Below are 27390 nucleotides of genomic sequence, written 5' to 3'. Positions count from 1 at the left end.
GCCTCGGTTCCATTTTCAGACTCGATGAACTGAAGCCCATTCCGGTGCAAGGGTTGCAGTGGCGTCTGGCATTCTGGAGAAGCGGTCTGTGCACTGAAGGTCATCTCAACCTGAGGCATGAATGCCAAGCCATATTACCTAATCCTGCTCTCCCACCCTTGCAGCTAGCTGGACTGACCACATTGGCGAAATTGAGAAAGCGTCCAGACCTCGACGAGAAGACGCTGGCAGTTTGACATTTGCCCAACCGCCTTGCTCACTGGGATCGTCGACCGGGAGCATTACCACGACCTTTATCAACGCCAGCTGTTTCGGTTACCGGGCGCGATAACGGACCAACCCGATCGACGACCCATAACAAGACGCTTCCCCTTTCCCCCGAGTCGAGCTGGTCGCCCTCCGGTCAAACCCCCCCGCCAAAGTTTCCCGGCTTCGACACTGAACTCCATCCGACATTATTTCGAGCTTGCTCAAAATGAGGCTTGATGTGAAGGCACGTCTCACCTTTTTCCTCCCCGTCTCTGGCTGTGTGACCCGCAACCTGGCCACAAGCTCCAATTCCGTGCACCACCTCGAGAACAAGTCCGCAAGCGCATCGTGCCGCGAGCTCCCCCCCCCCCCTTTTTTTTTAGCTGCTGTTCTGTGTTATTCTCGCCGTTCGCAGCATACCATTTGCCAATGCCTTCTTGTCGATGGTTGATCATGTCGCGTACCGTCTGCTAACATGGTCGCCCGCGAACAGCGCCAGCTCTTTGCTCGCTCCGAGGTAAGCCACCGAACGCCGTCGCTCTCCCAGGCTTCATCACTGACTAGCCCTTAACAGCGAGTCAAAGGAATTGACTTCCACCCGACCGAGCCATGGATTCTCAGTACGGTTGCCCGTGACCTTGCGAAGCCCGGACCAAGCTCTGACATCCCCTGTGAACAGCAACGCTCTACAGCGGCCACGTATACATCTGGTCGTACGAGACTCAGCAGATTGTCAAGACGTTCGAGCTTACAGATGTCCCGGTTCGTGCCGGTCGCTTCATTGCGCGCAAGAACTGGATTGTTTGCGGCTCGGATGATTTGTATGGACCCCTTTTTTGCATCCGGCAGCCTCCCCGCAGGAACTGATTGTTGGGCGTCAGCCAAATCCGAGTATACAACTACAACACGAGCGAGAAGATTGCGTCATTTGAGGCGCATCCCGATTATATCCGCGCCATCGCAGTCCACCCAACACAGCCGTTCGTTCTTACCGCTAGCGATGACATGACCATCAAGCTCTGGGATTGGGAGAAGGGGTGGAAGAATGTGAGGGTATTCGAGGGAAACTCGCGTATGTGGATGGGCGAACTCGCATTGTTTGCGAGATGCGGAATGCTGACTAGGGCTAGACTATGTGATGTCGCTCGCGATCAACCCCAAGGACACCAACACGTTCGCCTCGGCCTGCTTGGACAGGACAGGTATGTAAACCGCCCGCCACCGGTTGAACGCTCGCCTGACGCACCAACAGTCAAGATCTGGAGCCTGGGGTCTTCAACGCCCAACTTCCAACTGGAGGCGCACGAAACGAAGGGCGTCAATCATGTTGACTACTACCCCCACAGTGATAAGCCGTACTTGCTCACCACCTCGGACGACGTAAGAGCACCCTCTCCCACATAGTAGGATGTCTACTAACAACACCCGCAGCGCACGGTAAAAGTGTGGGATTACACAACCAAGAGCTTGATTGCCACGTTGGAGGGCCATACCAACAACGTTTCCTTTGCGTGCTACCACCCCGAGCTACCCATCATCATCTCCGGGTCCGAAGATGTACGCCACCTCGAAGTCGATCGGGCGGGCCTGATGCTGACATGGAACAGGGCACTATCAGGATATGGAATGCCAATACGTACCGCTTCGAGCAGTCTCTAAACTACGGCCTGGAGAGGGCATGGTGCGTAGCGTACCAGAAGGGCAAGCAGGGTATCGCTGTGGGTTTTGACGACGGCTCGGTGGTGATCAAGCTGGGTCGTGAGGAGCCTGCCGTCTCTATGGACGGATCTGGAAAGATCATCTGGGCCCGTCATAACGAGGTGCTTTCCGCTGTGATCAAGGGCGGTGACGCGATCAAGGACAACGAACCGATCACGCTCAGCACCAAGGAGTTGGGCAACGCCGAAGTGTATCCTCAGACGCTTATCCACTCGCCAAACGGACGCTTTGCAGCCATCTGCGGCGACGGCGAGTACATCATCTACACCGCCCTGGCGTGGCGTAACAAGGCCTTTGGCCAGGCGCTGGACTTCGTGTGGGCGTCCAAGGACAACTCAAACGACTACGCCATTCGGGAGTCGGCAACTAGCATCAAGGTGTTCAAGAACTTCCAGGAGAAGAAGGGCGGACTGGACGTCCCATTCGCGGCAGACGGGCTCACGGGCGGCGTACTTCTCGGTGTCAAGGGCCAAGGCGGCATCTCCTTCTACGACTGGGCGACAGGGGGTCTGGTCCGCCGTATTGAGGTGGAGCCCAAGCAAGTGTACTGGAGCGATAGCGGCGAGCTGGTAGCCCTCGCTTGCGAGGACACCACCTACGTTTTGAGGTTCTCGAGGGACGCCTACAACGAGGCGCTCCAGGCCGGTCAGGTCGACGACGATGGTGTCGAGGCTGCCTTTGACGTGGTCACCGATATCAGTGAAAGGTAAGAGCGTTCTGCCCGCTCGCTTAACGGCTTGGGCGTGTTTCGCTGACTTGACTGCAGCATCCGCTCTGCGGAGTGGCTCGGGGATGTTCTGATTTACACCAACGGGACGAACCGGCTGAACTACCTGGTAGGCGACCAGACCTACACCGTCGCGCACTTCGACAAGCCCATGTACATCCTCGGCTATCTGCAGCGTGACAGTCGCGTCTACCTCACCGACAAGGATTTGTCCGTCACATCGTTTGCGCTCTCTCTCCCAGTTCTCGAGTACCAGACTTTGGTTCTCCGCGAGGATATGGAGACGGCCGCCGAGCTGCTTCCCAGCATCCCTCATGATCAGCTCAACAAGATCGCCCGGTTCCTTGAAGGCCAAGGCCACAAGGAGCTCGCCTTGGAAGTTGCCACGGATCCCGAGCACAAGTTTGACCTCGCCTTGTCCCTCAACCGGCTCGACATCGCCCTCGACCTGGCACGCCAGGCCGATTCCGACCACAAGTGGAAGACGCTGGGTGACGCGGGCCTTGCCGCCTGGGACGTGCCCCTGGCAACCGAGTGCTTTGTCAAAGCAAAGGATCTCGGCTCCCTCCTTCTCATCTACACCTCCACGTGCGACCGCGAGGGGCTCGCCAAGCTCGCCGAGCAGGCTTCCGAGACCGGGGCGCACAACGTCGCCTTCAGCTGCAAGTGGTCGCTCGGCGACGTTCCCGGGTGCATCGACGTGCTCGTCAAGACGGGTCGGCTGGCCGAGGCCGTGCTGTTCTCGCAGACGTACCAACCGAGCCTGACGGCCGGGCTTGTGGCGCAGTGGAAAGAGAGCCTGGAGAAGAACAAGAAGGGCCGCGTTGCCAAGGCGCTGGGCGTTCCCGGCGAGGACGAGGAGCTGTTCCCCGAGTGGGACGAGTGGCTGAGGCTGGAGAAGGAGGGTCCCGCGGTTGCGGAGGAGACAAACGGTGCGGGGGAGAATGGTGAGGAAGGCGAGGAGGCAAGCGAGGAGGACGTTGAGTAGTGCCGTTAATCTCTGTGTGGTTTGGCTCTCGCGCCGTGGGTGCTGTGAATGTTACAGGGGTACTAGGCGTACATGGGCTTGTTGTTATGTTTGGGAGAAAGCAAAGAGAAAAGCCCTTGTTCCGGAGGGCGGCAGATTTGAATGATGATTCTAAGTCTAAAACGTCTTGGAGGCAGCCGTGCAATCAGATGACGAACGCTATGGCTGAACATGGATGTGGAGGAGCAAGGGCATGGTTTGCTTAACTTCTACACCATCTTGTCAGCCATCCCCCAGTTTTCTCACGGCTCTCTTCCTGTTTCGCGAAGGGTGTGGTTGGCTGACGTGCGATCTAGTGATCAATCAATCGCAGAACATTACGATTGGTTGAGGTTGGTGGAAAAGGCGGGAAGTCAGAAAGGCATTGGAATCCTCAAGTCAACGGCTATCACGGGATTGCCATCGTTGGCAATACAACTGGCAAGAAGAGAATCAAACATTGTCATCGACATTGCCGATCTAATTACGATAGGTGCTTGGATCGAGCACCTAATTAGTGGAAAAGCCCGAGTCTTGGGATAATCGATCTCAGAGCCTAATTAGGTCAAGAGAGCATTTGAATAAGGTACCTAAGGTGCTGTTAACAAACAGCGCATTAACCTGGCATCAGATATTTTGTTAAATGCGACTGCTTCAGATAATAAGAGTTACTGAAATTTGTGCACCGTTTTAAAGGCGCTAAGAAGGTCAAATAATTATGTGTTTAAAAATTGGTTTAATGGACAGATCACAGATCATTACGTAGAGGACTATGAGACTGACTGTACGGAGTCATCACGTATTGATGTACGTAACTCGCTATTCACTTCGATGCTTACTGAACACTGTTCCACCTGTTACCCAATGGGAGTCTTAAAACTATCTGAACATGGTGACTTCCTTAGGCAATGATCCTGGGATTAATCATGAAGCTTGAGATTTGCGACAACTCCGTTGAGGACTGCACTGACGTGAGCTTATCAATTTATGGCCATGCCATTGGCCACCGAGCCTTACTGGTGGCGTGCTTCAGTGTGTTACGTAGCGTGGAATCTGACAAATCTGACGAGTACGGAGTAATTACTCCATATAAAATTCGGACGAGTATGGAGTTCCTCCATAGTTCGTTCGAAGTACTAATCAGATTGCGGAAAAGGCTTAGGCTAACTATTATTGTTGTGGCGTGGCCAATCAGCGGTCACTCCGTAGGGCTTAGCGCCGGCAGGAGCCCAGAACTTGGAGCTGAGATAACCTGTGGGGCATTCAGCTTTCGATTTCGGCACCTTCGGACGAAGGCCCCAGGGACCCTGCAGGATTCCGGGGCCCCAAGGCTCGGGTTCCAAAGCCCGATTGCCCGACAACAGCGATCCAAGAAAAAACCAGGCAGTTCACCTTCACATTCCGCATCCGTGATACCAATTGCCTGATCGTGGACATCGGCGCTTTCGTTTCGCCCGGCCCCATCCCCTCTTCAGCCTCGTCGCAGTGTTCCCCTCCTCCCCCGCATCACCAGAAAACGCGCCAAGGAACGCGACAAGGCTCTCTCGTTCCGCGCAGAAACCACCATGGCCGAGGCGCCAGTGGAGAGGGTCCTGAGCGTTGGCGGACACGATATCGGCTATCCGCACGGGCACTTGGGGCACTTGACCGAAGACGAGGCCAATCGGTTGCAGCAGTTCAAGAACTTTCTTGAAGAGAAGGGCTTGTACAAGTCTGGCCCTCCACCGTCCCATGACGACCAGACACTACTGTGAGTGTATAGAAGAGAAGAAGAGAGACAGAGAGCTCGAGAGGAGGAAGAAGAAGAAGAAGAAGAAGAACAGAAGAACAGAATGCGCTTTTCCCGTTATTAACCAACCTTGAGTGCACTGCTAACGGATCTTGCCCAGGCGCTTCCTCCGAGCTCGCAGATGGTCGGTGAACGACGCGTACGGGCAGTTCAAGGACACCGAGGAATGGCGCCGGGCGAACCAGCTCGAAGTCCTCTACGACACGATCGATGTGGACGCGTATGAACAGACGAGGAGTCTAGTACGAGGCCCTTAAGTTTGAGCCCATTGGGACGCCATCTAACCCGGACAATGCAGTACCCTCAATGGACAGGAAGGCGAGATAGGAGGTTCGTTCGTCCTCTCGACGGAGCGCGATCCTTTTTTTTGTTGTTGTTGTTTCCTTTGATGCCCTGCTGACGACGCCAACCTTCAGAGGCATCCCGCTCTACCTCTTCCAGATCCGCCATCTCGACTCCAAAACCGTCTCGAGCTACGAGAAAGAGGCCGAGGCGACAAACGTCAGCAAAGCCCAGGCCGACGGCAGCACCCCGCAGCGCCTGCTCCGCCTCTTTGCCCTGTACGAGAACCTCACCCGCTTCGCGCAGCCGCTCTGCACCGAGATGACGGACCGCCCGCACCCGAGCACGCCCATCACCCTCAGCACCAACATCGTCGACGTCTCGCAGGTGTCGCTGCGCATGTTCTGGAACCTCAAGGCGCACATGCAGGCGGCCTCGACGCTCGCGACGGCGCACTACCCGGAGACGCTCGACCGCATCTTCATCATCGGCGCCCCGTACTTCTTCAGCACCGTCTGGGGCTGGATCAAGCGCTGGTTCGACCCCATCACCGTCTCCAAGATCTTCATCCTCAACCCGAACGAGGTCAAGCCGACGCTCGAGGAGTTCATCGAGCCGCGCAACATCCCCAAGCAGTACGGCGGCGAGCTCGACTTCGAGTTCTTCGACCGGCCCAACGTCGACCCCCGCATCAAGGAGGCCCTCACGTGGGAGAACGGGTACACCGACTTCCCCGAGGGCCCCGCCTACTGGGTGCCCGTGGATGGCGGGCGCAAGCTGGCTTGCTTGGCGGTGGGGAGCAAGAACGGCAAGGAGAGGAGGGAGACGGTGTGCACCATCCCGGTGGCGTCCTTCAAGGGCGATGCCGCCGCCAAGGACGCTTCCGCCACCGCGGCCGGTGCTGTCAACGGGTCTTAGAAACTGCCCGGTCGCTGGTGTGTTATCAGCGGAATTCAACAGGAGCATGCGGGGCCAGGACCGTTTCCCAACCGAAGAGAGGTGGTGTACGGTAAGCCTGGTCAAGGTATTGCATTGGGTGTTTAGATGAGTAATGGTTGTGTTTGGCGCTGCTATTATTATACCTTTCTAAGTCTTCTTCGGCCTGTGGGTGATCTCCGGTCGCCCTCAAGGAACTTACGGAGCTATGCCGGGCCTGGCGGTCGCGGATTGGTGTGGAGATGGGATATTCGTTGCATCTAGACCGCGGATATGTAGAGATCTGCTTACTTGATAATTGAAGCAGGAGGGGGCCTCAGAGAGCTGGTATTTGCGAGCCAAGTGTAGATGGGGGTTATCCGGGAATGAGAATCTTCTGCAGACCCTGCCTCCTTCTTGGCCTGCCTGCTGCGATCAGGACAACCATTCTCCGTCCCGTGCATTCTCAGCTGTGCCGTCGGCTCGTGCACCACGGTGGGCTGGCTTTGCCGCCGGACCTTACTGTCTCCGTTCTATTCCAAGGGTATCTCTCCACCCGCCGCCACAAGCTAAGGTCGCCGCCAACCGAAGAAGTGTAATGTCCCAAAACCCTCCGTTACGCCTCGGTCTCTCTATCAAACACGGACAGCAGCGCCATCTACGCCGTAAAATTGGCGGTCTCTCCCAAAGGGTTAAAAAAAAGAAGAGAGCCGCCGTCTAGAGAATATCGAGGATCCTCCTCTATCCTTCAGAGGCCTCACACGAACCCCTGGTTCCCGCGCCACTGCATTATCCCGTTCCCCAGCTCCTCCCACGTGAGCCCGTCCCGGATCAGCCTCATGGTGACCCCGAGGCGCTCGACCTCCAGGTTGGGCCGCTCGTCGTCGAAGAAGAGCATCTGGTTGTAGGGGATCCCCGTCCGGTCGGCGAGGGCCTGGAAATGGCGCAGCTTGGTGCCCTCGTAGATCTCGAGCCCGGCGTCGAACGCGTCGATCACGCGCTTCGGGCCGCTCCCCGCCGCGCCCCCGCCACCCCCCGCGCCGCGGTCTGCCCCCGGCAGCCGCAGCAGCTTGAGCACCTCGCGGCAGAGGTCGCGCACGGGCGACTTGCTCGCCACGGCCAGGCGGGTGTCGGGCAGGGCGGGGGACGAGAGGAGGCGGAGGATGTGGAAGGCGTCCGGGAAGAGGGAGAACTGCTCGCCGTTGCGGTCGACCAGGGCGGGCGGGTCGGAGCCGGGCAGCTGCCGGATCGGGGGCGAGATGTGGATGTCCGAGTAGAAGGGCCAGAGCGTGTAGTCGAGGTCGAACACGACCAGCCGCGGCAGCGGGTGCCCGTCGTTCAGCCAGGCCGGCGTCGGGACTATGCTCTGAGGGACCGTCGTCGTCGTCGTCGTCGTCGTCGAGGGGCTGTCGGGGGTGCCCTTGGCCAGTTTCTTGCTCTTGGCCATTCTCACGAGTGGGGGACGAGGGCTGTTCGGATTTGGAGTGTAAAAAAATGACCCTCAGATGCCCGGAGAGGAGAGGAGAGGAGAGGAGAGGAGAGGAGAGGAGGAGAGGAGAAAGGGAGCTGGTCGCGGGTTTGTGAACGTCGGAAAACCTCGTTGCCGTCGCGGCGACTGCCCAAGTAAAACAACAACCGAATGGTGTTGCGGGGCAGCGCTTGGGATCGAGTATAAGCAAAGGGTTAGGGTTTCAACTGGTTTGTTGGTAAGGTCTCGAAGGTAAGTGCGAAATGGACAATGCAGCATTCTTTTCAGCCGCCTACTTTTCGGCTGGACGCCGGGAAGGGACCCATGACCAGACCTGCAGCAGAAATGTGGTATGTACAGTACATCAAACGGAGGATCGATTCGAAAATAGCCTATGGATCGGTTGCGGCATGTCGTCACATCGTAGCAGACAGCATGGGCTGATGGAAATTACCCCGAAGCCCGCTAATATTAGGCGGACTGTCGATTCCGTGAGCCAACTGCCTGCTCCTCTTCATCAGACGGGCGGCGTTCTCGTTCATCCCACCATATGAGACCAGAATTCTATTAATTAATACTCTGTCAGGAATATAACAGTTCATTTCTTTCCGACGCACGATTGCAGTTGGACACCAAATGAGTGCTGTCACGAAGGAACACTGCTCGAGGCTACGAGGTATAAAGTCGTCGCCGTCCTCGATCTAATTACATCATAAAGGTACCACGCTAGTGCTGAGGAGTAGGTGTACAATGAGGTACAGTCCAAAAACATTCGCTTCTTGCCAAACATGACTATCCTCGTCGCTCCTGTGAGACAAGCATTCGACTCTCTCAATAGGCAGACACCCAAAACCGACAGTGGGCGTAATTGAGCTTTTCGAATCCTTCCACGTGTGGGGATTTACCCAGAGCCGTCTTGTGCTGCTGTAACCCAACCCCCCTGCTCTCTCCAAGGCTGTTTGTCTATCATTGTAGGAACGTCGCTGGCACGTCGGGCCCTGGGAGAAAAATCAATCAGTCAGACTGTCTAAACAAGTTGAACTAATTGGGGACATCGCATGGCTTAATTACCCCAGACGTGCAGATTGTCGGGTGCGGCCTTGGTGTGGTGAGTCGGCTCCCTCATGTCCAGCAGGTCGCCATCAACGTAGTGCTCCATGATGAACCCCGCTGGGTCGAACCAGTAGTCGAAGATCTGGCTGCCCATGACGTGGCGCCCAACACCCCAGCAGTTCTTGTAGCCCTGGGAACGCAGCCAGTCGTGGCCCAGGACCTGGGCGTCAAAATCGTGCGTCTCGAACGACGAGTGGTGGACGTGCATCTTGGGGCCCTCGAAGAAGAAAAAGCAGTGGTGGTCGACGAGCTCGTCGCCGCGGTCGAGTCGGAAGAAGACGGTCTTGTTCACGCCTTGTTCATTGTAGACGAGCTGGGACGCCGTAATAAGTCAACAAGGCGGTACTTTTTTTTCTTTTTTTTTTTAAAAAAAAAAAGAAAAAAGGATTGGTTCTTACCTCACTCGGGTGGAAGTTGAAGTAGGTGTTGTAGAACTCGTAGCACTTGGCAAAGTCGGTCACGCACATGCCAAAGTGGCCCAGCTTGTGTACCGGCGCCGGACGTTTCTTGAAGCGCTGGAACTGGTTGGGGCCGCGGTTCTTCTCGATGGGCTGCGGGGTGTGAGCAGGTGATATATTACAAAGAATCAATATATAATTATTCAAATAAATGGTGGCAAGGCAGCTCACATAGTTGAACTTGAGCGCTGGGAACCCTGGGTCCTCCAGTGGCACTGGCGTCTGGCCGTAGACGAGATGGAACGGGAACCCGTCGACGGGATCGTAGAAGGTGACCCGCTTTCCGCCGCCGGGCACGTCCTTCATCTCGTGCACCTCGGTCGCCCTGCATTCCTTGGGTAGCGTCTTGGACGCATGCAGCAGGTCCTCCTCGGACTCGACGACGAATGCGGCACCACCAAACTCGTTCTTGTCCGATGCCACGAGGGCGAGGGCGAATGGCTCGGTGCCATAGCCGCGGAAGAATGTCGTCTTGCCGCTTTGGGCCGTCTCTACAAAGCCAAAGTCCAGGGCGAACTGTTTGGCCTTCTCGATGTCCGCGTGCTCGTACCAGACATGGGCGATGCGCACCAGTCGAATCTTCTTGATCGTGTTCGAGGGCTGTTCGGACGCCATGGTTTTTTTGTTGTTGGCAGGCAGCTTGGTGCCGAGGGGCAGTTTACTATTGATACTTAATTCTTCAGAGGCGATCAGGTTCAAAGGGCTAATTAATCAAATAATCGGGCTGTTGAACCTCGGGGCCGGGAAGAGAACAGGGTCGAGTCTTGATGTTTCCAGAGTGCTTTACATCTCCCCACTGGCAGGTCTGATCTTAAAGCTGTTGGCAGGAGAGGTCATGCTCCCCGAAGCAAGGCGGGGCATACATCTGGAGTCCGTCCCCATCTTTCCTGCGCCGACCCCGGGACCCAAGTGCCGCGGGGCTGTGGTGGGGTAAGCGCGGTTGGGTGACGCAGGGTCGGCAATTGCTTGGGGGTGTCGCCGTCTCACCGAAGTCATAATACTTCTAATAACGCTGGCTTCGCCACTACTGGCCCCTCATCCCTACCTTACCATCAAACAAGGATTTTTTTTTACCTCTAGGAGAAGGGAGGATATTTACGAACCCAAAAAAGGAGGATAGAAGACAGGATCCTTTGAATAATACAGCGCGTATAGGTGAGCTAAGTCTGCTTTGAAAACGGGGTCATTGTGATGACATTCGACATCAGCATGTAATTAATTAATACCTAATTATACCAAGCCGAGCAAGATGACGCGGTCATAGCTGGAGCTCACAACAAATTCGGCATGACTACCTAATGATTAAAAATTGCAGCTCGGTGGGATCCCACAGATTGCAGAACAGCACCTCGCCAACCTGTTAGGTGGTAATTACAGAGCTGAGTGTATGTAAATAGTGGCCCGAGGCATGTCGGGAAAACTTCGCAACCACGCAGCAGTAAACGGCGCGGCGGCGTGGCCGCTGTTCCGCGGTGTCCTCCGGATTGGATCACATGGGCGAACAGTTAGGAGAATCCGGGCTTCGTACTCCAGCAGCCTTGAATGTGCCGTTTTCTCCATATTCCAGACATGAGACCAGACTGCGGTTGGATGCCACTCCACGTGTTGCGATGAAGAGGATCATGGCTGTTGTTGTGGTTTTGGCGCGTGTAATTATGTCCAGCACATACCCAGAGGCGTCAGTTCTGGCATAATTAAGCCTCTGTTAATTCAAAGGAGAGGACCCAGAGAAAAGGATAGCATGATATTTGAAGCCTTTCAGAAACACAAAGTTTTGTGGGGAGCGATCGGTCTTGGTATATCTCTGCTGCGGTAGATGTGGGTGGGAGGAAGAGAGGTCGCACTAGGGCGAGGCCGGCAGAGCGATATACCAGTACCAGAGGGTATATGTATTATGTATGTATGTATATACATGTATATAGAGTCCTGCTAGATCAAGGGGATCGCCAGCGCTACGTCCTGGCTCGAGAGGGTTGACTACTACGGCGACCTATGGCCGGAGAACATGCTCCTTGGCGAAACCGAGCAGGTCAAGGTCTGCGACTTTGGGAGGGCTCGGAAGGGGGGTGCAAGGTCGAGGTAGCGATATAATTACCCTTTCTACCGCCCGGGTACGGACGTAAGTAATAGTCGTCGGCCTAGCGTACGAGCAGTTCGCCATCGGGTCATGTATCTACACAATCCCCACCGGGGAGGTGCCGTACGGCCAGCAGGAGACGCCCGAGCAGTTCAGAGAGACGTACGACGCCCGCGTCCGGGGGGAGTTCCCGCCAACCGAAGACGACGGGGTCTTGGGACATGTTGTATCGTCTTGCTGGCACGCGACCTACGAGGGGATAGAGGACATGGAAGCAGCTATCCAACGGGCCGTCGGCATGTCGACTAGTTGAGATCTCACCCCGGCATTCCCTGACCCGGCTATGTTAATTATCAAACCTGAGCCTTTCAGTCGACCTAATTAGGTGTAAATATTCATGTGCCCATGTTTAATTACTCTCTAATAATTCAGGTAGGTAATAAGGTGATCAATTACTCCTCCCGCCACCCATCACCGGCCCCGAGCATCCACTGCGCCGCGACCAGGCGCAGCCCGTGCCGGCGGACGAACTCGTCGGCCGGGAAGCTCCGCCTCTGGACGAACTCGTCCCCGCCGACGTCGCCCTTCTCCGGCCGGAACCCGTCCGGCTCGGCAAACAACAGGAACAGGTACCGGTGCGGGCGCGACTCGTCCTTGGGCCCGGGCGCGAGGTACGGCGTAAGCACGCGGGCGCCGCCGGTGCCGTCGTCGAGCTGGAGCTGCGCGCCCTTCCCGCTGCCGCTGCCGCTGCCGGTTTCATCCTTAGTTTCTGCCGTCGCGGGCAGCGAGATATTGGCGACGACCCAGTGCCGCCAGTAGGCGAATTTGGGGTCGTCTGGCGTCGGCGCGTCCGGGTCGATCATGAGCAGTGTGAATGTCTTCGTCGTCGTCGTCGTTGTCGTCGCCAATGCTGAGTTGAGAGGGGCGACGGAAAGGACGGGAGCCGACTGGACCTGACTGACCCGCATTAGGGTGCCATGGCGGGTGTCGGCGTCGGTGCCGGGGAAGCGGACGTTGAGGAGCAATGAGGGCGTGAAGTCGGAGGGAATCACGCTCGAGGACAGGAGCCCTGCGCCCCGGAGCGAGGCGAGGAGGTCTGCTGCGGCGGTTCCCATGCTGGATTTCGCTCCCTGCGTTGGCGTGTTCCACGTTTGACGGTTGGGATGTACGCTGTGTCGGATGATGAGACGAAGTAATTAAGGTTGATAATGCATGTACCTCTACTCAAGAAAGAGAGTGAAATGAGCCTGCACTACCTTGCCTGGCAGCTAAAGAATTCAAAGTCCTATCGGTGGTTCTACGCAGTCCTCCGTACACTACTAATCCCTAATTCTATCATTAAACCCCGTGTTCAAATTAACCGTGATTGGTGGAATTTCAACGGAAAGCATGCCTCGGGAATATCGGCGGCAATGCCCTCCTCGGCCCCGAAGGTCCACCTCGCGGAATCCCGTGCCCGTCCGGAAACCGCTGGGATTGCCATTCGCAGGTAGGGAGCCATCGACAGTGCAAAAGGTTGACCCCATGAAGAGAATATCAAGCCGACTTGATCTTCTGCCATTTCTAAGAAACCTGTGTCCTATTAGTTTGGCTTCCTCACATGCGCGACCGGCTCGAATACATTAATTAATTAGGTGAGATTGAAGTGCACGACCCCTAATTACATCAAAATCGACCAAGGCACCGCGAGCTGCGAAGCGCTCAAGTGCTCGGTGCTTTGGGATGACGGTGTTGCTTGTCACTGCCTTTTTCCGTCCGAGAGAGCAACCCGGCGACGCCAGAGCGCGGGACTTGTTGATGCCACTATCCGACGGTGGATTCCCAACTACTGAGGGTCTCCTTGGAGCAGGCGGTGGGCGCGCTGATGGAAGCGGTGGCCGTGGTGACGGTCAGCGTATTTGAGCCGATGAGGCTCGAAAGCGGGCCCAAAGTCTAGTGTAAGATAGGGAATGAGGTCTTCGTGATTTTGAAATACAAAAGCTCTAGAAGGAAACTAAGGAAAATGGGGGGAAAGGGGGGAAAGAGGAAACGAAACGAAACGAAAATAAAGAAGAAATTAAGAAAGAGCGGAAGGAAATATAATTAAAGGAAAGGTAGACCTTTTACATTGGTGACAGGTGATCAATCTGTTCTTACATCCTCTCCTCTCGCTCACGTAGGCACCTTGAGCTAGCAGTTATGGTTTTTATAACATTAGGTGTACATCTCGCCCTCATTGCTTCGTAACAAGATCCCCTTCGAAATCAAACTGATCGGCCCCCGTGCTTAGTACAGAAGGAGCAAGAAATTTGTTTACCTAATAAGTGAGAGAAACATGGTCCGTGTCAGGATGAGACCTCGTGCTACGACATGATGTTTCTCTAGGTCACCCACTCCTTATTAGGCATTACGTACGCCTTTTCGGTTCTCGATCAACAACATAATAGACGGGCTCTTACCAATACCAAGGCTTTGCTACTACTATATGTCATTTCATTCACAAGTAGTCGACATATTAACTAGTTTCATTAGAGCAACTGGTTTTTCTTACACAAGATGTAAGATACTACCATGACATTTTGTTATCGTTTTCGGTAACTGTAGTTCAGATTTACATTACAGAGTAGAGTGGCAGATCGGTAACACCCGATCCAGTTTGGCTTCGCTTATTCTCGTCAAACGGGGAAGGTGCCGAGACCAAACAGTGGCACGATTGGTAAGTGCGGAGGGGAACGGCTCGCTAGCCTGTTATACATGACGTACCCGTAGTGCTCATTCCCTAATCCGTACCGGTAACTCTCCCCTCTCTCAAGCTAATTATTTGTAGTTTATCAAGGCTCAGCCACCAACGGCTAGCATCGCAAGACACAGACTCTTGTGAGACACGCGCAGCCGCCGCTTGCAAGCTGACGTGATCTTTAATTTCTCGCTTTATCGACCGGAGTCTTCTCGCCTCCGTCTCACCATGCCAATGCCATGTCAATTGGTCTTCGCCCGCGCACGACGAACCTTGCGACAATTGTAAAGCGAACCAGGTCAAGATAATAATGCATCGGTTTTTTAAGACCTTAGCACCTTGCATGGTCGTGTAAGTTAAAGCACAGGTGTAAATACTTTATCACGATTGGTTCCCTGTCGGGAGCCTGCTTGAAGGCCAACTTCGAGGCTAACACATTTGCCCTCCTTCAACGTATATGATTAGCGCGGCCCCGGCGATTGCCCAGGAGGCCATGTCTGCCTCGATCGTGTCAGTGTTGGGCTGCCCCGCGGTCGTGTCGACCACCGACGTCTGCAGCACCTGCGTGGCGGCGGCGTGCGTGGTCCCAGCCACCATCACGGCCGGCTGCGGCGACTGTCCGGAGAGCCCGCCGACCGTCTACCGCTCTTTCCCATGCGAGGAGGGCTGCAACAACATCGGCTGCCGGACCGTCTACAGCGTCGTCACCGCCACCGGTAGCGTCTGTGAGTCGAACCCTCGCTCCCCCTCCCCCTCTACCTCTACCTCCTCCTTTCCCTCTCCCACCACCAGCAGCAGCAGCAGCAGCAGCAGCAGCGCGCCGGTCTCGAGCGGTTCTGATACCGACCTGGGAACGTCAACAGGCCCCGCAGCTCCCACGCCGACGCCGAGCCAAGACCCGGATAACCCGGCCGACGGCGACGACCCCACCGAGCCAGCAACCTTGGCGACAACGGCCAGTACCGCTGGCGCGGCCCGCTTAATGCCATGCCGTCTGTGGTAGATAGGTGTATTATCTATTTTTTAATTTTTCTTCTTTAACCTTTTCACCCCCTCTTTTGGCATGAAGAGGGATGTTAGAAGGAATGGTTGGCTTTGGTCCGTCGATGAGCGAGCAGATTATTAATGAGTGGCGCGGTCGCTTGTCAAGATACAGAGCACGCTACCTGCCTAGTGAACTGGAGTCCGACCTGCTAAAAATGTCGCATGGTACTTACTTGATAGAGGTCTGGTTATGGTATTCAAAATAGTTCAAAAGATCGATATCCTCTATCAACGTTTGCTAGCCCTATAGCTCTATATAAGAAGAGGATAGGCACAAAGAACCTACCGTTTACAGACTCTACAGGGCAGTTATCTCATCTAACCTTACATGATAGACGTGTCCGTTGATATATACTATATCAAGTGCCCTACCTAGAAAAGAAAAAGCAGTACCCGTACTATAGGCTCTAAATAGCTCCTAATTTGAGCTCTCTTTCTACATCAAATATCCAATTAAAAGTAATGGTATTATACTACTACTATAATATCTTATATATTGTCTATACTCGTTCTATATAGGCGTTTTCTAGCCGTGCCTACCTCCGGGCGAGTCTTCGATGTGGCTTTTCTACCTGTGCCCGCCTCCGGGCGAGTCTTCGATACGGCTTTTCTAGCTACGCCCGCCTCTAGGCGAGTCTTTGATACGGCTTTTCTAGTTATACCTGCCTCTAGGCGAGTCTTTAAGGCGGTTAGTTACCCTCCTTGATAAGCCTAGTATTTGTTTACTATCTTATGTATATAATATAGCTAGAAGTTAGTTTTCTAGATATTATATTTATAGCTAAGTCCTTTTTACTTGATAAGATATTTATATTTACTATATATAAGCTTATAGTCCTAAATATACTTGACTTTGTATTTATTACCGGATTCTAGCCTATTATTAGTATAGCTATCTTTAATAAGGCTAGTAGGGGGTATAGTATAGTTATATAGGTTAGTGTGACGAACCCAACTCAGACTTCTTCTGAAAGGGTTCAGACGAAGGTGAGTGGTGCGGGACAAATGTACAGGTCGTCTAAGGGATTCGGTGAAGCCAAAGGGTTCACAACAACACTATAGTTGTCTCTTACAGTAGTATAATGCTGTTATAAGTACTATGATTATAAGGAAGCGCGTTACTATCACTAGTGAACTCTAGAGTCCACCAGAACGAGTGACTATCTATCTAATATACTTGTCTGGTTCCCTTATTCTTGAGTGTTCCCCTTAGATTCCGATCGTGTGATCGCTGCTGCGATCCTTCGATCATTGTTCAGGTGCTCGCCTTGATCGAAGTGCGATCACTGCGATCACTTTCTGATTGGTCCTTAGGTCTTGTGGTTCCTGATTGGTTCTATATACCTTGTCGGGTCGCCTTATACGGCCAATTCGTAACAGTTAGTTCTAGGAGGTATAGGTAATAAATAGGCTATAGATATTACTAGGTATATATCTATATTAGGTAGTAATTATAAGTAGTATACTAGATAGCTAATACGTTTAATGATTTTAAATGGGCCTATATATTATTAGGATAGTTTATATAGTAGTTACCTTAGTAGATAGTAACTATAGTATAGGTATAAATATACTTAGTTACCTAGCTTAAACTTAATATTATAGTAGTATTACAGAAATATACATACAGATGCCGGCACAGACAGACCAATCAAGCCAAAGGAACGGAAGGGCCAATTATAACATAAGAAGCGCTATAATCACTACGCTCACCAGTGATCAGGGTAATCACTACTATACGATTACTAACGATCACCATAATCAGGAGTGATCACCAGGGTTATATATATATATAGATAGTCACTCGTTACGGTAGACTCTAGAGTTTACCAGTAATAGTAACCGCCCTTACAATTATAGTACTTCTAATAGTATCGTACTATTGTAAGAGACAACTCTATTGTTATAAACCTTTTGGCTTCACCGAATCCCTCAGACGACCTGTACACTTGCCCCGCGTCACTCACCTTCGTCTGAACCCTTTCAGAAGAAGTCTGAGTTAGGTTCGTCATACGTTACTATCACTCCCTTTGTTCTATCATGGTTTAGAACGGAGGTGACTTCGACCTTAATATCGACATAGCTACTAACGTCACGGCCGAACAACTGCTTGCCTAGCTTGGTCAGCTCTAGTAGCGAATCTAGGAGTTAGACTAGAGAGATAAGGCTACTCAAGCTCAAATCAAGGAACTCAAGAATGGCGAAAAGCACTCGTAGAAACTAGTTAACGAGGCCTATACCAAAATTAAGGCACTCGAGACTACCAAAGCAAGCTATATTAAGATCGAACCACCTAGCAAGTATAGAGGAACTAAGGAGGACCTTGTAGGGTTCTTAATAAACCTCCGATCCTACTTCCGGCTTAATGATGACAAGTTTCCGGACAATAAAGCCAAAGTCCTCTATATAACTATAAGACTAGAGGGCAAGGTACTTAGATAGTTCGAACCTATGTAGAATGACTATCTTACTAAGGAAGACGAGGACGACCAAGACGCCTTTATATAGGCAGTCTTTCGATCCTATAACCATTTCGAAGAAGAGCTTTAGAAGGTCTTTAGCGACAAAGACAAGAAGATTTACGCCTAAGAAAGGCTTGCCAATCTCCGACAGACCAAGTTAGTAGCCTCCTACGCTATATAGTTTAGATAGGATATACTTAAGTCTTAGCTTAACGACGAGGCGTTAATATAACTATTCTATAATAGCTTAAAGGAAAAGGTCAAAGACAAGCTATATAAGTATAACCGGCCTAAAACTCTAGATAAATACATTATATAGGCTATTAGAATCGACGATCGGCTCTATATACGGGAATAGTAGAAACGAGGTCAAATAAACAGAACTACGGTCAAGGCTAACGACAAGAAAAAGCAAGCGTACATTAGTATATCGTATGGGACATATCCCAGAGCTATAGACGTAAATATAGTATAGAAGTAGGACAAGAAGAAGATAGCTAAAGACAAGTCTAACGCTACCTACTATAACTATAGAAAGAAAGGACACTATAAGCGGGAATGTCAAAGCCCGAAGAAAGATTAGAAACTAGTCCTAGGAAAAGAAACTACGGTTATCGACGAAACCAAGGACATCGTCAAAGTAATAGCTATAAGCTATAAAGACAAGGATAGCGACATAGACAGTCCTAAACACGATAATAACGGCAAAGACGAACAGACACCGTACTCCGAACTAGTTACTATAGACCTAGAAACAGGTATTACCGAATAGGATACGGCAAGGGAGTATACGCCACCGATTTCGATTCTCCTAGCCTTAAGATAATAGGGTTTTACGGTCATATAGAGACGGGATAGATCGTAGACGACCGATACCTAAGAAGTCGACCAACCCGGACCGAATATCTTATTCCTTTAGGAACGGATTGAATAGTACCATAATAAAGTTTTTCGGCTTAATACAGAGCTATACAAACAAGATAGACGCCTAACTCGACTCGCCTAGTAGAGCGACAAGATAAGGGACGAAATAAGGGAACTCCGACGTATCGTAGAAACTATTAAAGGGGAACAGCCTATAACGTACGATAGACCCGATAGTTATACTAAGCACTTTAACGATTAGCAACTTAGCTACGATATATAGAACCTGGAGTACTAGTTTATATATACGAACTATAGAAAAGACAAATATATATAGGAAAGCTACTAGAAGAAACATTCCTACCTTAGCATTAGGGTACCTATAGTCTATATATAGTGGGAAGGATTTAGAGGAGAATTCCAATATCTTCTAGGTAATGCTATATAACTATACCCTTGACATAAGGCATATATACAAATGCCCTAGTTCTAGTATATAGTATATAAATGCCGATACCACTTCTACGACAAATTCGAAAACAATTACTAGCTAACCTAATAGGAAAACGGGGATAGAAGTTTATACCCTATAGAATAGGTTTACGACGCGGGAAATAGAGCGGCCGAATTACTCTAGAAGATCGAAACCTGGAGTTTAGAAGGCATTATAGTAGTTCTAAGACAAGCCTGGCCTAGGTACTATAGAACAGGACGAGATATATAGGACTTATACTAGAATAATAATTGTCTTTACTACGAGGACGAAAAGAAATCGCGAATTTAGGAGCTTTAGATAAAGCTATAGACTATACGACGGAAAGTAGAACGGACCTAATGGTAGGAAGCTATAAGCACTTAATGGCTTACGGAAATGAGAACGATCGACGAAGCTACCATTAGCCGAATAATCGAAGAGGTTAATACTAACCTAGGAAACAGGTCAGGGCCCTTCGAGGGGCCCGAAAACCATTAATACCTATATAATAGTAAGTGGTAGCATAGTATAGGAAGAACTAGCGTAAGAAACTATTATATTAAGACCTCCCGATAGAAACATAGGAAATCGCTATAATCTTTAGACGATAACGGCAAGATAAGTAACTATAGATAACGGCGTAATAGAAGTAGCATAAAATGCTTGTACTAGTAGATAGTAGAGCAGAGATAAACCTGATTTCGCCAACACTTGTAAATTAGCTACAGATACCCTAGAGAATAAAACGGAAGCATGGTATAGTCAAAGGGCCATTCCCAATATAATAGGTATATAGGGAGACCAAACCGATCAACATCACTATAGCAGGGAAGACTATAGTAGTCGTATTTAGTATTATAGATATAGGCGATAACAAAGATATAATACTAGGACTACTATAGTATAAAGACTATAACCTAGACATTAGCTAGAAGAATGGTAGCTACCTACGACCCCAAATAGAGTTATATTCGACTAGCGAGATAGGGAGCACGCAAGGATCGCAAACAGATAATGCTCAAGGGAAGGCATATCCTATAGATCTACTATAAGAGACAGGCAATAGTAGACAGACCACTACAGACTCTAGAAGAAGCGGCATAACGATACCGACGTTACAACAGGAGGAACGAGCTAAACCGCCAATAGCTATTCTCTCTATTGACGAATACGAAGCACTACAATTAGAGTAATAGGTTAAGACAGGAGAAATCGCTAGTATTGCCATAGACAGAACCAAGTTCGTATACTATTAGAAAACCAAGAAACAAGACAAGACTAGGGAAGTACCAAAGGAGTATAAGGGATACCCGGCATTCGAACCAAAGCATCTAGAAGGATTACTAGAACACGGCCTATAGGACTACGAGATCAAGCTTAAGGAAGGAGCACGACTAAAGTTCTTTAAGATCTACTATACGAGCCAGACGTAGAACGAAGAACTTAAACGACATCTAGAGGAGAATCTTCGAAGAGGACATATCCGCCTGTCGACATCGCTAGCAGGCTACCTAATCCTATTTGTACCTAAGAAAGACGGAAAGCTACGGTTATACGTCGACTATCGGCAACTTAATAAATAGACTATAAAGAATTAATACCTATTACCGCTAATCTTACGGCTCCAAGATCAGTTAACAGGAGCCTAATATTTTACACGTCTTAACTTGCCATCGGCCTATAACTATATATAGATCAAAGAAGGCAACAAGTAGAAAACGGCCTTTAAGACACCCTATAGCCACTACAAGTACCTTGTCATGCTATTCGGACTTACAAACACGCTAGTAACGTTCCAAGCCCTAATTAATCAAGCTATCCGACCCTTTCTCGACAAATTTACGATATATTATCTCGACGATATACTTATCTTCTCCAAGATAATAGACGAACACCGGAAGTATATAAGAGTAGTACTAGACATATTACACGCGTATAAGCTATTAGTTAACAAGGAAAAGAGCGAATTCTACATCAGGAAGATAGTGTTTTTAGGATACAAGATATCCCTAGGACAAATTCGGATAGAACCCTTAAAGGTTAAAGCTATCAAAGATTGGCTATGACCGACATTAGTCATAGAAGTACGAAGTTTCATCGGGTTTACAAACTTCTACTAGATATTTATCAGGAACTTTAGAGCAATCGTATGACTATTATACGAGCTTACCAAGAAGAACGCTAAGTTCCAATAGGAAGAGCGGTATAAGTAAGCATTTATATAGATTCGCGATGCCATTACCAAGGATCTAGTACTGGTATTACCAGACCCTAAGAAGCTATTCGAGGTAGAAACAGACGCTTTAGACTACGTTATTAGAGGACAATTAGGATAATAAGATAAACAAGGGAAGCTATATCCTATAGCTTTCTTTTTAAGGAAGCTCGATAGACTACGTCTTAATTACCTAATCTATAACAAGGAACTGCTTATAATTATTAAAGCTTTTAAGGAATAGCAACTATACCTTAGTAGTACGATCGAACCAGTATAAGTATATATAGATCATAAGAATTTATAGTACTTTACGACGATAAAGGAGCTTAATAGATAATAAATATAGTAGGTAGAATTCCTCGTGGAATTTAACTTTGAGATCTACTATAAGAAAGGCAAAGAAAACGTATAAGCGGACGCTTTAAGCCGACAAACGGATTACACGGAAGGACAAACGGAAACAATACCACCGTTGTTTAAGGAACGAAAAGACGGAACGCTACATCACAAAATATAGACACCCGTAGAAGATGATCTACTCGACTTGTTCCTAGAATGCTACGCAATCTTTCGAGAAGAAAGGATCGACGAGGCATAGTATCAAGCAGCACCTAGACTAGTAGTACCTAACGGAGTAAAAGAAAAAGATAGGAAACTCTAGTACCGAGGCAAAGCATACATCTACGATAAAGACTAATAACTACGAATGATTCGAGAACTCTACGAGTCAAAGCTCGGAGGACATAAAGGAGTCACGAAGACTATCGTATAAGTCAAGAAACATTATGACTTTCTACAATTAGCCGTACGAGTCAAGGAAGTCGTATAGAGCTATAATGTCTATAATCGAAGTAAGACGGCACGACACAAGCCGTACAGGCTACTTTAGCCACTACTAACAGCTAACAAACTATAGAGTTTAGTTACGATAGACTTTATTATAAAACTGCCGGAATCTAAGGACACGGCTATAGGAGTAATCTACGATAGTATCCTTACTATAGTAGATTGCCTAACTAAATAGGTATATTTCTTTCCTTATAAGGAGTCCTAGATAGCTAAATAGCTAGCAGACGTAATCTATCGGCAAGTTATATTAGTATACACTTAGCTATAAGAATGGATCACCGATAGAAATACCAAGTTTGTATTAAAGTTCTAGTAAGCGTTAATATAACGATTAGGCGTTAATAGTAAGCTATTAATGGTATATTACCTGTAGACTAACGGATAAACAGAACAATTAAACTAAGTTATTAAGTAGTACCTCTATTCCTATATTAACTACCAATAGGATAACTAGGTTATACTACTACTAATAGTATAACTCGCCTATAATACGACGCCGACAGAAATAACCAAAGTCACACTATTCTTTACAAACTACAGATATAAAGCAGACCTTAGGCAAGGACCAGAGGTCATAGTACCAAGAGTAGCAGTCAAAGCAGAACAGATATACACACTATATAAGAAGCTCAAAAAGGAACTCGAGTTTGTCAGAACCAGAATAAAGAACTACTATAACAAACACAGGCTCGAGGGACCTCGCCTAGAGAGGGGAGACAAAGTCTACCTGATCGCACGAAACCTACGAACCAAGCGACCAAGCACGAAGCTAGACTTCAAGAAGGTTAGACCCTTTGTTATTAAAGAACGAATCTTGACATCTAACTATCGACTATCGTTACCGTCATCTATACGACTATAGATAGACGTTTTTTATATTTCACTTCTCGAACTAGTACCAAAAAACGCTAAGATCGCTATAAATACCAAAGTAGAAGACGAAGAGGAAGAATAGGACGTCGAAGAAATCCTAAATTTATATATTATCAACAGGGAACTATAATATCTAGTCAAATGGCTTGATTTTAGACTAGAAGATAACTTATAGGAACTAGTTAAGAACTTGAACTACCCTAAGAAACTTAAACAGTTCTATTAGCAGAACCTGGATCGGCTAAAGACAAACCTAGGATAGAATCAAAGATAGCGCCCTAGTTAATAACGTCGACACTACTATTAAGCTACACGTTTAGGATAGCCTCCGATTCCTATTACTCTACTACCTCTAATTTGTCTAGATTCGATAAACCCCGTATAACTATATCTGCCCCCTTCTCTACTAAAAACTCTCGTTGCTTACGAACCTAAGTCAAACGGGCTAACGCCTTAGAAGCTTTATATTAGTATTCTCGTAACAAGGCTTCGGCCTCTTTCTCTTTAGCCTTTAAATAACGCTGCTTACATATAATACGATCTACTACGCTACGATCAGCGACAAACCTCTGTAAGGGAACGAGAACCTACAAGAAGAAGCTAGAACGCCGGAACCATCGCAAGCACGACCCTAACGTACGTAAGCCTTGTAGCGACGGGATTTTTCAATCATTTTGCACACTCGGTTATACTCTACGCAATAGGAATATACTATCACTACGAACCTATGATCGGAAATAAACTAAGCTAGGCGCTTACGACGAATAGACGCTTAGGACCTACGCGCGTTAGACAGCATGATTGATAGTACAAAGGACGACAAGGAGCTAAGGAGAAAAACACGTACAAGGATCACGAGGGATGTTAGCGCTATTTGAAATGGCCTAAAGAGGGCTTTCGGGTCGAAAGCCTCGAAGGAGGGGCATCGTGTCACGGAAATATATATGCAGATGCCGGTACAGACAGACCAATCAAGCCGAAGGAACGGAAGGGCTAATTATAACATGAGAAGCGCTATGATTACTGCGCTTACTAGTGATTAGGGTGATTACCACTATACGATTACTAACGATTACTGTGATCAGGAGTGATCACCAGGGTTATATATATATATAGATAGTCACTCGTTACGGTGGACTCTGGAGTTCACTAGTAATAGCAACCGCCCTTATAATTATAGTACTTCTAATAGCATCGCATTATTGTGAGAGACAACTCTGTTATTATGAACCTTTTGGCTTCACCAAATCCCTCAGACGACCTGTATACTTGCCCCGCGTCACTTACCTTTGTCTGAACCCTTTTAGAAGAAGTCTAAGTTGGGTTCGTTACAAGTAGCTAGTATTATACCTATGTTTAGCTTGAGCTACTATAAAATCTATTACTATCTAGGTATTTTAGTATAGATATTTATATAGGACTGGGATATCTTATACTATATTTGACGATAGTATAGTTAGTGCTTCTAACGGTCCTATAAGTTTAAAACTATATAGTAGCTTATACGGCGATACGCTAATAGATATAGTATAGGAGCTATTTAAATGCTACTAAAGCTATAGAAATATAGTAGTCTAATCATTATCTGGTTTCTTATATACGAAGAAGTATAGAGCGATTTCTATAGTCTGGTTCTTTCGCTCTATAAGACCGTCTCCCTATAGGTAGTATACGGTTATCATTAATAGCTTTATACCTAGTACCTTCTATATACCTATCTATAGTTTAGAAGTAAATTTACAATCGTAGTTAGATATGACGGCTGTCGGTACTCCCTAGTCGGATAGGAGCAATTGTTACATTAGTATATAGCCCTAGTTCGTAGTAGTATAGCTAGAGTAGCCTAGTATAAGGAGCGTTTATTTAGATAACTTATAGGATACTATTATTATCGAATCGAATTTATTATACCTATCTAAGTACTATAGCATTCTAGCTTATATAACTAACGGTAGCATTACTATAAAGTCGATGGCAATTACCTATATTAATAGTATATCCGATAGATAGATTGGCTAGTAGTTACCTATAGGAAGGTTATAATCTATAGTATTAACTTGATAAATAGGATAGTATTTTACGTAGTCCTTTACTTACCTAGTTTTTCTATTGATCGCGATACTATACAAGTTATATATTATCTTATTAGTTCCAAAGTGATACTTCTTATTATAGGCTAGGCTAAGGATATATTATATAAGGCTTGCTAATATATATAATATATAAGTACCGTCTAGGCGAATATAGTAAAGGAGCTTATCGATTAAGATAAACGGTAGCCTATAGTACGAAAAGATAGTAATACTCTTATCATTAATAGTTCTATCTATATACTTAGTCTTAAGCTCCTTAATGATATAGGCGTATTTGGCATCAGTTTTATAGCCGCTAACGAACTTTGCCTTAAGGTTAGGATCTATCCGTGCCTTGGCAAAGGCAAACTATATATCATCAAGTATAGCCAATCTATCAGAGCGTTTAGATAGTTCGGGGTCCCCTAGCGCGTTTAATCTGCTTAAGATGTCTAGTACGAAGTTAAGCCTTCTAGGAAGATAGTAGACTTTAAGGTTATACTACAACAGGTAGATAGACACGTTAATCAGGCAGTGGTTAGTACGGTTAGTAGAGCTTGTATCTAGGCTAGTTTGTTCTACAATTCCATATATAGTGGTATAGTTAGTTAATACAATGACTAGTATATATGCCGAATAGACTATCGTATATAGTTTGCGAATTACCTATACCAGATAAGCGACTTCTTATTTAGAGGGCCTATATCACATCTTAGCCTTTATTAATAGGTAGCTTAGGAATATAACTAGTAGTACTTGGTTAGCTAGGATAGGTACGCCTAGGTACTAGTTATATCCGTTATAAGTATAGAAGACTATAACGCTAAATCCGCGCTCTAAATAGCCATCTAGTTAAATATATAGCTATTTGCTAGGATTGAAGTGGTATAGGATAGTTGGCTCCTTACGATAGATAGCTTCTTATAAGGCTAAAAAAGACGCTTTCTCTTGCTTAGTCGGTTCGAAAGAAGTATAGCTACAATAGCCTATTCGTTTAGTATAGTTACTAACTTCCAAACTACTAGACTTATACCCTTATACTAGCAATTTAGTCTTACATTTTTGTAATGGTTCGGCGATCTTTATATAGTATAGAATCAAGTAGTATAGGAAACTAGTAGTGCCCAAATACTATTCTAATGCCTTTAATATATATAGAAAGGATAGTTACTTAAACGCTTTGATATACTAAGCCATATTAGTAAGGCCAAGACTATCTACACGAAAGCTAAGGAGTTCTACATCTAGGTATCTAATGTAGGATTTGATAGGAGAAATAGTAATATTCTTTTTCTCAAATAGGCTAAAGATAGTCCTTAAATGCTATATATAATCTTTAGCTATATCTAAGAAGATGACGATATTATCAATAAACGCGCAATAATATATAGAAAACTATTATAGTATATAGCTATCAGTAGGTTAGATCCGACAGACCTACTAACAGGGATAATAAGCCAGGGGTCATAGACATATATTTAGATAATATCCCTAAGTACCTCTAGCACTTAGAAGAATCAACGTATCTTATCACCACTTCTACAGACCATACCAATTAGTCTAGGAGTACCGCCTATAGTACAAATACCACTATAATATCATATCTTACAACTAGTCCGAGCTATAGTCATTTATAGCCATCAAGCTATAGCAAGTAGTACCTACTACTGGTTCGAAGCTACGATCTTCGTTACCACTCGTGTTCAAACGCCATAGGAGACCATTTACCCGAGTCAAGCGACTATATTCCTCTGCTCCGAGTAGACGCCTAAACGGTCAAAAACGACGGTAACATTAACACTATCAAGAACCGATAAACGAGTCTAAACTATAGTAAGCGCATTAGACCTACTACTTCGTCATTAGAAACGCCTACTAGCGTTAGGTTTAGAAGCTCTCTCTAACAGACCTTTGACTCCTTAAGCTAGTAGTATCTCTTAAGGAAGCCGATAACCATTTTACTTACGCTTAGGACTTCTATAATTACCTAATAGATAAGGATTACCCGGAATCC

The 27390-nt window shown here is 48.0% G+C and overlaps 7 protein-coding genes across 7 annotated transcripts; 4 read left to right on the top strand and 3 right to left on the bottom strand.

Annotated features, from left to right (window-relative positions):
* Positions 1 to 211: 211 nt before the first annotated feature.
* On the top strand, positions 212 to 3788 carry P884DRAFT_19271 (coatomer WD associated region-domain-containing protein). The gene is made up of 10 exons (XM_069437694.1): positions 212 to 493; positions 743 to 766; positions 824 to 869; positions 929 to 1070; positions 1131 to 1321; positions 1380 to 1451; positions 1502 to 1629; positions 1681 to 1806; positions 1857 to 2674; positions 2735 to 3788. Exons 1-10 carry the CDS (start codon positions 476 to 478, stop codon positions 3681 to 3683), a joined length of 2514 nt encoding a protein of 837 aa, XP_069297976.1. The 5' UTR covers positions 212 to 475; the 3' UTR covers positions 3684 to 3788.
* A 1225-nt stretch (positions 3789 to 5013) lies between these two features.
* P884DRAFT_243111 (CRAL-TRIO domain-containing protein) lies at positions 5014 to 7073 on the top strand. Its single transcript, XM_069440301.1, has 4 exons — positions 5014 to 5451; positions 5591 to 5732; positions 5789 to 5820; positions 5907 to 7073. Exons 1-4 carry the CDS (start codon positions 5267 to 5269, stop codon positions 6688 to 6690), a joined length of 1143 nt encoding a protein of 380 aa, XP_069297975.1. The 5' UTR covers positions 5014 to 5266; the 3' UTR covers positions 6691 to 7073.
* A 371-nt stretch (positions 7074 to 7444) lies between these two features.
* On the bottom strand, positions 7445 to 8134 carry P884DRAFT_269638 (acid phosphatase-domain-containing protein; the record flags this gene model as incomplete). The annotated part of the gene is made up of 1 exon (XM_069442283.1): positions 7445 to 8134. The coding sequence occupies one exon, from the start codon at positions 8132 to 8134 to the stop codon at positions 7445 to 7447; it is 690 nt and encodes a 229-aa protein (XP_069297974.1).
* Positions 8135 to 8711: 577 nt separating this feature from the next.
* P884DRAFT_292007 (Glyoxalase/Bleomycin resistance protein/Dihydroxybiphenyl dioxygenase) lies at positions 8712 to 10530 on the bottom strand. Its single transcript, XM_069444138.1, has 4 exons — positions 9898 to 10530; positions 9667 to 9819; positions 9227 to 9581; positions 8712 to 9153 (listed from the first exon to the last, which is right to left on the bottom strand). The coding sequence occupies exons 1-4, from the start codon at positions 10339 to 10341 to the stop codon at positions 9122 to 9124; spliced, it is 984 nt and encodes a 327-aa protein (XP_069297973.1). The 5' UTR covers positions 10342 to 10530; the 3' UTR covers positions 8712 to 9121.
* A 1012-nt stretch (positions 10531 to 11542) lies between these two features.
* On the top strand, positions 11543 to 12298 carry P884DRAFT_329603 (uncharacterized protein; the record flags this gene model as incomplete). Its single annotated transcript, XM_069445641.1, has 3 exons — positions 11543 to 11548; positions 11660 to 11792; positions 11857 to 12298. 3 exons carry the CDS (start codon positions 11543 to 11545, stop codon positions 12114 to 12116), a joined length of 399 nt encoding a protein of 132 aa, XP_069297972.1. The 3' UTR covers positions 12117 to 12298.
* P884DRAFT_259432 (phosphatidylethanolamine-binding protein) lies at positions 12250 to 13250 on the bottom strand. The gene has a single exon (XM_069441346.1). It carries the CDS (start codon positions 12916 to 12918, stop codon positions 12256 to 12258), a length of 663 nt encoding a protein of 220 aa, XP_069297971.1. The 5' UTR covers positions 12919 to 13250; the 3' UTR covers positions 12250 to 12255.
* Positions 13251 to 14976: 1726 nt separating this feature from the next.
* Positions 14977 to 15522, top strand: P884DRAFT_199726 (uncharacterized protein; the record flags this gene model as incomplete). Its single annotated transcript, XM_069438248.1, has 2 exons — positions 14977 to 15244; positions 15383 to 15522. 2 exons carry the CDS (start codon positions 14977 to 14979, stop codon positions 15520 to 15522), a joined length of 408 nt encoding a protein of 135 aa, XP_069297970.1.
* Positions 15523 to 27390: the final 11868 nt, after the last annotated feature.

Source organism: Thermothelomyces heterothallicus (assembly GCF_042370625.1).
Source record: "Thermothelomyces heterothallicus CBS 202.75 unplaced genomic scaffold P884_scaffold_10, whole genome shotgun sequence".
NCBI lineage: Eukaryota > Fungi > Ascomycota > Sordariomycetes > Sordariales > Chaetomiaceae > Thermothelomyces > Thermothelomyces heterothallicus.
This window is presented reverse-complemented; position numbering and strand designations above follow the sequence as displayed.